Source organism: Trachurus japonicus, chromosome 16 (genome assembly GCF_045865225.1).
Source record: "Trachurus japonicus isolate A0001 chromosome 16, Traja_1.0".
In the NCBI taxonomy this organism is placed as follows: Eukaryota; Metazoa; Chordata; class Actinopteri; order Carangiformes; family Carangidae; genus Trachurus; species Trachurus japonicus.
The window spans coordinates 11246789-11257373 of NC_140922.1; the positions used below are offsets into that span (position 1 = coordinate 11246789).

At 41.4% G+C, this 10585-nt stretch overlaps 1 protein-coding gene across 2 annotated transcripts; it reads left to right on the plus strand.

Annotated features, from left to right (window-relative positions):
• Window positions 1-2519: 2519 nt before the first annotated feature.
• prpf3 (PRP3 pre-mRNA processing factor 3 homolog (yeast)) lies at window positions 2520-10559 on the plus strand. Of its 2 annotated transcripts, none has more exons than XM_085801339.1 (17): window positions 2520-2668; window positions 3102-3246; window positions 3718-3848; window positions 4747-4914; window positions 5019-5105; window positions 5203-5489; window positions 5608-5726; window positions 5812-5999; window positions 6807-6973; window positions 7074-7156; window positions 7509-7652; window positions 7741-7840; window positions 7959-8072; window positions 8169-8287; window positions 9332-9409; window positions 9499-9554; window positions 9654-10559. In XM_085801339.1, the coding sequence occupies exons 2-17, from the start codon at window positions 3102-3104 to the stop codon at window positions 9801-9803; spliced, it is 2136 nt and encodes a 711-aa protein (XP_085657465.1). In that variant the 5' UTR covers window positions 2520-2668; the 3' UTR covers window positions 9804-10559. The 2 variants fall into 2 exon arrangements, with proteins under 2 accessions (XP_085657465.1, XP_085657466.1); XM_085801340.1 differs by having other exon boundaries at window positions 5227-5489.
• The last annotated feature ends 26 nt before the right edge of the window (window positions 10560-10585 follow it).

Consider the following 10585-nt stretch of genomic DNA (forward strand, 5'->3'; position numbering starts at 1 on the left):
GATCAAAGCAACATTAGTACAAAGAGAGAGACAGATTAATCAAAACATCTGTCAGTTGTAGCCCTGGTTTCTCATTCAGACAATGTTGTGCTTGGTTTCCTTTCTTTGGCTGCTGTGACTCTGTGCAGAAAGGCCAAAGAGTGAACTGGATCCAGTGTTGTGTTTGTATACACAAAGACGCTCGTGGTTGTGGTGGAAGCTCAAATTTCAGCACTGAAAAAAATATACATACAATGAAAGTTACTCAAATTCCCTTCTATTATTCTGCTGTGTTTATAAGAGGTTTCCTTTAAGCTACCAGATATCCTCCCACATACCAAAATGGAGCACTGCAAAACCATGCAAAAAAGCACAGTCTGTCTATGTGCATGAATTGGGCTGCGTGTAAACATGGATGTAAACAAACTGAGTAAGTGAGTGAGTGAGTGAAAGCCAGAAGGTAAATAGTGAATGATGTATCCTTGATGAATCAGCAAGTGAGGGGGCTGATAGTGAGTGTGCTGTTCAGTTGGAGTAACTGCATGTAGCCGTAATGAATGGCTGACATGATGATGATTGTAATAACTCTGCAGAAAGGGCATGTCTGGCACACCATAATATGCCACGTATATACATTTTATACACAACATTAGCAGTGGTTTCCATTACATTAGCAATGTGAGTGAAAGCGTGGACGTGGTGTGTTGTAGAGGGAGGGGTGATTTGGCAGACTGGTGAAGCCTCGGGCTCACTGCTGCGGTCTATTCACACTACTACAACTGCACTCAGTTGACCCACATCACGCAAAGATAGAGAAAAAATGAGGAGGCGGGCCTACAGAAGAGGAAATGCAGATCACCTGATAATCCCATGTTTTAACCGGGGACTGGGTTCATGACTGCTCTGTGGTTTATTGGGCAATAGCTGGGCAATGTTTCACTGTATGCTGAGCTAATGATAAAGGGAAATTATGGATAGGCCAACTAGTTTACTGGTGTAAACCAAGCCCTGAGCCATAAAAGTAGTTTCATTCAAAGTAGTTTGCTGCAGTTTATCTGGTCATTTTGTGGTTAATAATTAAAATGCTTCCAACATTACATCAACTTTTGGTGCAAGAAAAAACATAAATGACAATGACTGATTAGCTGTTTATCGAGAGACATGAAACATACCAAATTTGGCCATTCATCATGAGCAACTGTAGCTGGCTATAGATGATTTAAAAAAAGATGATTCATAATAATAATAAATGAATCAAAGCTGTTTGAGGAGTGGGAAAGCAATAATAAACTTGAGATACAAAAAAAAGAAAAAAAGAAAGAAAAAATAGATAAACTGCACAGACACTGGTCTAATCCTACTCCTGCTACAGATCCACAGAGACTCTATTTTGGACCAAAATTACCTCAGGTGAGTTTTCCCAAATTTACCAAAAGAATAGATCAATATCCCCTTGTCTTATAAATGCATAAAACGTTGAAAGGGTTAGCCTTACAATGAATATAAACAAGCACATTTAGATGTAGGCTAGATGATCCTGTTTCAAGTGTTACTGTACATTAGCTACACGTTTTAACTCAACCATTAATAAAGTGAGCTCTTGGCTTTAAACAGTATGTTTCCAACTACTAAACACATCAGATACTCAGGTAGGTTACTGTAGAAGATCTTACCCTCTCCTTTTACCAGGAACTCCTGCAGTGGAAACGCAGCTAGAGACGTTCTGTAGATCAAGCAAAAACAAGGAGCACATGTCAGATATTTTGACTCAAGCTCCACAACCTCACCCAGAGTATCTTTGACTGAATAATACTACCCCAACATAGCATACTATTGTAATAATATGAATCTCAGTGAAATGTATTTTGGAAACCTTCATCATATCAGAGCCCTGATAAGATGAAGGTTTCCAAAATACATTTTAAAAACATGACAGACTTTGATGCTGGTTTTAGGGCTCTATCTTAACCTCGTAAAACGTCCCTGTTCTTTAACTTTTTTTTTTCTAAACGTTTGTAGGCAAATTTCCTCTAGGGAAAACACAAACTTTTAATAGAGAAAGTGTGTTTCTCTAAACCAGGGGTGTCAAACAGAAGAGACAAAAGACACAAGAGACACAATTATTATTTAAATTGCACATAGTTTTCGCAAGAAAATTCAGGTTGTTCATAATATGTTTTGCAAAAGGATAGTTCATTAACTGTAAACATCTATGTACCGGGCCTACTTGTTCTTCTGTGCACTAAAACAAAGACAAACATTTAGGGTTCTCTTATTTAAAGGTTATTGTACTGTTATTTTACTGGCCCGGCCCACTGGAGATCAAATTACACAGTGTGCGGGCCCTGAACTAAAATAAGTCTGACACCCCTGCTGCTGTAAACCCTGGACTTCTTTGATACCTGGAGAGGCTTTGTGAGTTTCCCAGAGACGCTGCTGGGCGGTGGTACCACTGAACTTCTCCTCCACGCGACTGCACCGACATGCTCACGAAGAAGAAGACGTAGCGTCGCGTGCTTCCGGTTCCGGGTCTCGGGTCGGAAACGTTGTGTGAACGGCGCGACTTGAAGCAGAAAGTTTCACAGAAAACTCAGCAGTTTAAGTGTTTTACGCGTCTGAAAACTTGATGGTTTCTGTTTGACTTTTACAACGAAAACGGTCGGGCAGAAGATACAGGGACAGTAGAAAGGTCTGTGCGCTTTACTACGCAGTTGTTGGCTCATGTTGACGGCTGGCAGCTAGCAGCATGCTAACCCGAGTTAGCGCAGGCAGCCGGGGAGTTTTGGCGGATGTAATTGATTTTTAGCTTGTACGTTGCTTCTGGTTAGCACATCTGCTAGTAAGTCTAACATTACCCGTATCGACCGACATATAGCATGGAGGACTGATTGTGCGTGTGTTTTTAAGAGTAAATAATCCGAGAGCGTTTATGTTTTTGTTGCGGAAGCTATGAGCGTCAGAGGAGGGTTGTGTTGTGTTGTGTACATGTCGTCCTGTTTGGGACTTTAACTCTAGGGGATGATGAGACTGTCCAAAGCAGGATTAAAGTTCTGGTTGCATATTATTGATACAGTTTGACATGACTTGTTGTAAAGATTGGATCTGCTGTGTTTCGTCCGAAGATGTCTCTTCCAAAGCGGGAGGTGGAGGAGCTGAGGCCGTGGGTGGAGCGGACAGTGAAGAAAGTGCTTGGTTTCTCGGAGCCCACTGTGGTCACTGCAGCTTTGCACTGTGTTGGAAAAGGACTGGACAAAAGGAAGACCATAGGTAAGTGTATAGACTGGGTTTTAATCTATCTAGTACATCAGAAACACACTAGTGGGGGCCAAATCATTATATATGATATGATTGCCAAGTAATACTTTCACCTAGCAACATCCAATGTGGTTTTTAGTATAATTTCTCTACAATTTAAAGTGATCTTAGTGCCGCTCTTAACACTGTTAGAAATCGATCTGAAAATGAATATGAGTTAAAATCCACAAAGAAATCTCCCGATTTCCAAGGTGACTGTGGTTTATTTAATATCCTTGTGGACTCTAAGATGATTGTTGTTTTGTGTTAGCAGTCTCATCAGTGTGAATTGTCTACATGTTGAATTTAAAACATCAGCTTAAACTTTGTGTTCACAGTCACCATATTTGTCACTTGTGCACTTAAAGGCACTCTGTGGTCATGTAATTGTATCATGATAGTGATTAATGGAGTATTGACATTTGACATTTGGTGACCCCTCAGACCAGCTGCGACCCTTCCTTGATGACTCTGCTGGAGGTTTTGTGGAGCGTCTTTTTGAAGCACTCGAGGAAAGCCGTACTGCGCGTGGCAACAAAGGAGCAGGAGAAAAGAACCGCAAGAGAGATCTGAAGGTACACAAACTCCCCAATATACATAATAATTTGACCTAAAGCGAGGGCATTTATTTACCAGAAATTATTTCTACATTAATATTTTTACAAAAGTAGTCATGTAAAGTCTAGAAATCGGATGTTGCCTTCAATCCTAAGGATGGACCTATATTTTGCATGGCATGACATTTTTACGATAATCGTAATCAGACTTATTTTTTGTCACCGATAACCGATGAAATACATTTATTTAAAATGCATTCCTTTGGCTCTGATGCAGCCTTCTCTCTGTCTTAAGTCACCACTCTCGGCTGTGTAACAATGTCCCACCCACTGAATCAAGATTTGTGTTGGAGTTTGTGTTATTCTACAAAAATTTAAGGTCTTTTTTATCACAGACTTTCACAGTGTACAAAAAGGAAACAAACAGTATGCTTTCCCTGTTAAAATGGTTTTCTATGGAGTTTTTGCTCAGTCGATGTGAGGGTCTAAGGGCAGAGGATGTTGTTATGATGCCATGTAAAGCCCTTTGAGACAAAATGCAAATGAATATCGGTTCAAAGTGTCGGTATCAATTTTTTTGATTACTTACAATCGGCCCTGAAAAAAACATCTGTCAATTCCTATTCACTGCATACATTAGGTTACAGGTTACACTAGTCTATTATAAACCCCATCTGAAACCTTGCTTTACCCCCTGCCTAAACTTAAACAGCCTTTCTCTGAGACCATAACATGGAGGATTAGTTTAATGTTAATGCAGGGGTTCCTAAAAGCAGATTATTGACAAAAGCAGAAAATAACCACGCCGGTGTTGTAAGCAAAAACTCTCTTTTGGTTTGGCCTAATGGTAAAATGTCACTACCTGATGATAATCAAAACCTATCGGTATTTTTGTGTTCTGACTGGTTGGTTGCAGGATGTGTTTGGTGATGAAGCTGATTTGGGTGCGATGCGAGAAACTCAGGATCCAGGAGATGGAACAGCTGCAAAGCGGAAACGGGTTCCTCGCTTTGAGGAGGTGGAAGAACCTGAGGTCATACCCGGACCTCCATCTGAGAGCCCTGGCATGCTTACCAAAATGCAGGTATGGTACTAACTGTTCTCTCAGCAAGAATAAAGGTTATAGCTTATTATGTTATTGATTTTATGAGCAATTATGATCTAATAAACCTTTCCTTGTATTAACAGATCAAACAGATGATGGAGGCAGCCACAAGACAGATCGAAGAGAGGAAAAAACAACTGAGTTTTGCCTCTACAGTTCCTCCTGCACCTGTAAGATTTTTTAAATTATTTCTTATGCTCAACATTGAGTATTAAGACTCTCAGGCAGTACGTTCAGCATAATACTTTTATCTCTGCCTGACCCTAGCGTTTGCCCCTTTCTACACCACAGTCACAAATGGATGCCTCTCCAGTATCGAGACTTCTTGGCTCTTCCGCTGCTCCAGCTTCTGGTGGTGCCTCCTCCATTGCTCCCTCACAGGCCGCCAGCTTTATGAATGATGCTATCGAGAAAGCCCGCAAGGCTGCTGAGCTACAAGCACGCATCCAGTCTCAGTTGGCCATGAAACCTGGTATCCTCGGAGCCTTGGGAAACACTGGTCCTCACAACCTAGTGGCACTAGCCAACCTGCATGCCATGGGAATTGCTCCACCGTGAGTCATGTCACAGTCTTCAGAGGATTTTGAAATCTAAAGAGGAAAAAAATATAACAATGTGCCGATGCAGCAGCGTGAAAATAGACTGTGTTCTCTGTGTGTCTCTCTTCTATAGGAAAGTGGAAATCAAGGAGGTGAACAAGCCAACTCCTCTGATTCTGGATGATAAAGGAAGAACTGTGGATGCAAGTGGCAAAGAGGTTGAACTCACACATCGCATGCCCACACTGAAAGGTATGATACAGCAGCTTAACTCCCACATACATAATAGTTTTTCCTGTTTGACTGTTTCTCAATTAATTTAAATTTTGGTGTTCAGCCAACATTCGAGCGGTCAAGAGGGAGCAGTTCCGTCAGCAGCTGAAGGAGAAGCCTGGGGACGACTTGGAGTCCACGTCCTACTTTGACCAGCGTGTGTTTATAACACCAGCTCAACGGCCTCGCAGGAGCTTCAAATTCCACGACCAGGGTCGCTTTGAAAAAATTGCTCAGAGGATTAGGACTAAGGTTGTATTCAACTCCTAAAATGCTCAGTCAGTACGTTTACATGCAGACCTTAATCGAGCTATGCTCAAAATTCGATTTTGGCGTCAAGTCGGACTTCTGTCCTTGTCTCAATATACATGCAACTGAGAAAATCGAATAACTGACGGGGTCCGCCCCCGCATGCGGCGTCACCCGTTGTTTCAGTGGGTTAATACGCCCCCCTGTCCTGTTGACTTTTCTGTCACCTCGTAAAAAAACTGAATATAAACAACTTAGTAAGCTTAATAATAAATTCTCAACTGCAGTACCCGACCAGACGCGCCTGTCTGGGCCGGATGCGCCCTGAGAATAGGATACGGGCTTCCTTTTTCCTCTCTCTCTCTCTCTCTCTTTTTTTTTTAATAAAACACTGGTTGCGCTGTGTGAAATGCATTGAATCGGCGCTGACGTTGGTTTTTTTTCTTTACTTTGCGGGGTTGGTGCCGTCTCTACTGTTGTGGAGCATGCGCACATGCATTGTCCAGTTATACTCCGACTAAGGTGTATACATGACGGAGAAAATCGAATTCCAATCGCATTATCTGGGTGTCTTAATCGGAGTTCTCAACTCCGATTTCAGTCGGACTAAGGTGTTTACATGCACTTCAGTTGTCCAGTTATAGTCGGATTAAGGCAATAATTCGGTTTTTTCAAGTGTCATGTAAACGTACTGAGTGACAACGGTTATTAACTCCGAGTGTTTGGAATATAATAGTTTGCCACCTTTGAAATGTAGTTCACACAGTTACTTGACTTTGTCCCTCCTGCACTGATCTTCACCCCACTCAGGCCCAGTTGGAAAGGCTGCAGAATGAGATTGCTCAGGCAGCAAAGAAGACAGGAATCCAGGCATCCACCAAACTGGCCCTGATTGCCCCCAAGAAGGAGATTGGAGAGGGGGAGGTGCCTCATATTGAGTGGTGGGACTCTTTTATCCTGCCCTCAAACGTAGAAATGTAAGAAACAGCCGAACCAAAAGCACAAGCTGTGTGGCACAAATAATAGTTTGTTCATATTCAACCCTAACTGACATGTTTCTTCTCTTATCCTGTATAGAAACGAGGACACAGACTTGGACCAGCTGGACCTCTTTGGTGTAACCAACCTGGTGGAACATCCTGCCCAAATTAAACCTCCTGGTAAGTGCTCACGGGATTAAATATGACAAATGGTTTGAAACTTATTTGTATTCTTTTTCATGGTGTATTACAGAACAAACAGAAAAAAACACAAACAGGTTGCTGTCTGTGACAGAAACACCATAGAGATGCATTTGGAAAATTCTCAGTATCTGTATGGAGAAATACCAGAAATATCTTCAATTAATTATTTTGGCATTTGGAAAGCAGATTTATCAATGTTCAGATTTTTTTCTCTGGAGGCAGCTATACATTCATGACAAACCCTATGAACCGTTTTCATGGTATTAATTTCATTACTACCATAAAAAAATTACTTTGGTTTCAATATTTTGTGGGGGTTTTTTTCCAGTTGACACAGACAAGCCGGTGACGCTGGGTGTATACCTGACAAAGAAAGAACAGAAGAAACTGAGAAGACAGACACGGCGGGAGGGCCAAAAAGAAGTGCAAGAGAAGGTTCGTCTTGGACTGATGCCCCCACCTGAACCCAAAGGTACCCACACGCAGGACACCACAATTTAAAGATTACTATAGCGTCGGATTAAACAGAACGTAACTGATGTTTGTCTCACCTTTCTCAGTACGCATCTCCAATCTGATGAGAGTGCTGGGGACGGAGGCGGTACAGGATCCCACAAAAGTAGAGGCCCATGTCAGAGCTCAGATGGCAAAGAGACAGAAGTTAGTAACACAATAATGTTCTTATTTAATGTACACTTTTCCCCACTTACCGTAATGTGTGATTATTCATGAAAAGTAAAAGCCTTCAGGTTTCCTAATTCTGTCTCCCTCCCTTCAGGGCCCATGAAGAGGCCAACGCCGCTCGCAAACTAACAGCCGAGCAGAGGAAAGAGAAGAAAGTCAAGAAGTTAAAAGAAGACATCACTGACGGTGTTCACATTGCAGTGTATCGGTGTGTGTTTGTAGGAAAAGAGCAAATATGAAGTGCAGCGTTTTTGTCTCGTAATGTAGATGTGTCTAATTTTAGCACCTCTCCCTTCCTGTACAGGATCCGTAACCTGCAGAATCCCGCTAAGAAGTTTAAAGTGGAGGCTAATGCCAACCAGCTGTACCTGACGGGCACAGTAGTTCTGCACAGAGACGTCAACCTTGTCGTAGTGGAGGGAGGTAAGGGCAAAAAACATCAGATACACCACAGTGTACAGAATAATAATTTTCAGGCATTTTGCAATAGCATTGGCATTCTTGGAAACTTGTTCGTTGCTCTTAAGTATTTTTCTATATATATTATTCCACAATTGACACATGCTTCTTAATGTTTGCTGTGGTCAAAGGAAGATCTCTGGAGTTGACATTCAATACCAATCATTCATATTCACAATTTCCTTTAAAAACTGCAGATTTTTCAGAGTACAGATTTTATTTTATTTTTTTAATGGGAACAGTACATATTAGTGAACACTTGTGTAAATATGTGGGATTGTGGCCAAGTGGCTAATTTCCATCCCCAGTCCCATTGGCAGGTTGATGTTAAACATAAAAACATGAAGGTAAAAGCACAAGAGGCAAGACTACAACAATAGACAATGCATCATGATAACACCTTGACATCTTACACAACATACCGGTATATGACATGAACAACATACGTATATTAATTGGCCAAAAAGTATTAAGGGGACCAAGAGATTACAGAACAGTTATAAAGTGCTACAGTGCTAATTAAAGTGCTATGTGCTAAAGCGACAAGTGCAAGATTAAATTTAATGTGATTGCACAATGCCCCAATAAAGTGCAGGATTGACTTAAATTGCACTATTCCCATGGCACACGATTGCACATGCAGATGTGTGCAGGAAACACTGCATGTCTCCAAAACTTATCAGGCAGGTTTCCAGGATGTCAAGTAGCCCACTCATTTCACTGTACCCGAGAACCCGGTGTCAAGGAGAAGAAAAAAAAAATCGATCACGGACATCATGATCGATTACCACGGCAATGATCAAAGCTTCAAAGCTTCGATTTTTTTGGGTCAGCCCTAGTGTGTGTATCAAAAAATGTGTTGATGGATCTATTTAGGGGACTGTGACATCTCCATTTACCGTTCTGTTTATCCTCAGTTTTAATCAGTTGCTCTGTGTGAAATTAAAAATGTAAGAAACTTAAAACTTAAATGTGTGTACTTTTACTTATAAATTTTTTTGGTTTTAGGTCCTAAATCTCAGAAAAAGTTCAAGAGGCTGATGATGCACAGAATCAAATGGGAGGAACACAACAGTAAAAGGGATGGTAAGAGTGACTTGTCTTTTTGCAACACTTATCATGTGTTTGTGCTTTCTCAGGAACACTAAAGTCCTTACCGTTTATCCTTTTATCAGATCCAGATGGTGATGACGATACAAAGAGAAACAACAAGTGTTGGTTGATTTGGGAGGTGAGTGTTCTCATATTGCGCTTTCATAAATATTTGGTTATCGTTGTTTTGTTTCATGATCTCTTATTCAGATATAGTAATTCCTTTTTCTCTTTTCAGGGAACAGCTAAAGAGCGTAGTTTTGGGGACATGAAGTTCAAGCAGTGCCCCACAGAGAGCATGGCCAGAGAACACTTCAAGAAGCACGGCACAGAACACTATTGGGACCTAGCTCTCAGCCAGAGCGTGCTGGACACCACAGATGACTGAAATCTGCCTGCAGAGCAAATAGTTTTACCCGGCGCCAGACCCAGACCACCCACCCACCTACCTACCCCACCTCTCCCTACACGGCCCCGCGCAGACCAACAGCCTCACCGTCAGTTGACCTTCACTGCTCGCTGGCTGCCTCCACCTGGGGACAAACTTTTATCAAGAGACTTCGACATAGAAAAAGGAGGAACAATAAAACCTGTGTGGTTGTGTTTGTGAGAATGTGTGACAGATCAGGGTGCGTGTAGGACAGTATGTGTGAGTGTCTATGCCCACATCAGTGTTCATGTCTTTTGGTGGTAGGCTCTTCAGTCACATATTGTTATCTGTTATTGGATAGATAACGGTATGCAAATCCGATACCTAAGGTTGTATGCGATGAGGAGAAACTGTGTTAGACTATATTGTGACTGAAGTTTTGTGATAAAATGCCCATGTACACTGATAATAATCCTTGTTTGAGCTCAGCTGTTAATAATAAAGCACCCCATCAGTGCAGAGGGCACTACTGGGCTAACACACTTCGATTTCACTTTTTTTTTTATAAACACCCATAAGGACGAAACCTGGAAAGATCCACGGCTAATATTAGAAAATTTAATTGAGGCATTGTTACACGCATATTAAATAGAATTTGATGGTCCCGAAAGCTTTTTTTTCTTCTTCTTCTTCTTTTTGGAAGTAAGGGTCACCTCCAGTTATATTTCCATGTAAAATATCAGTCGCAGCCTTAAATAAACAACAACATTTAAACAACTTGTGTCGTTTATTTCCCGTCA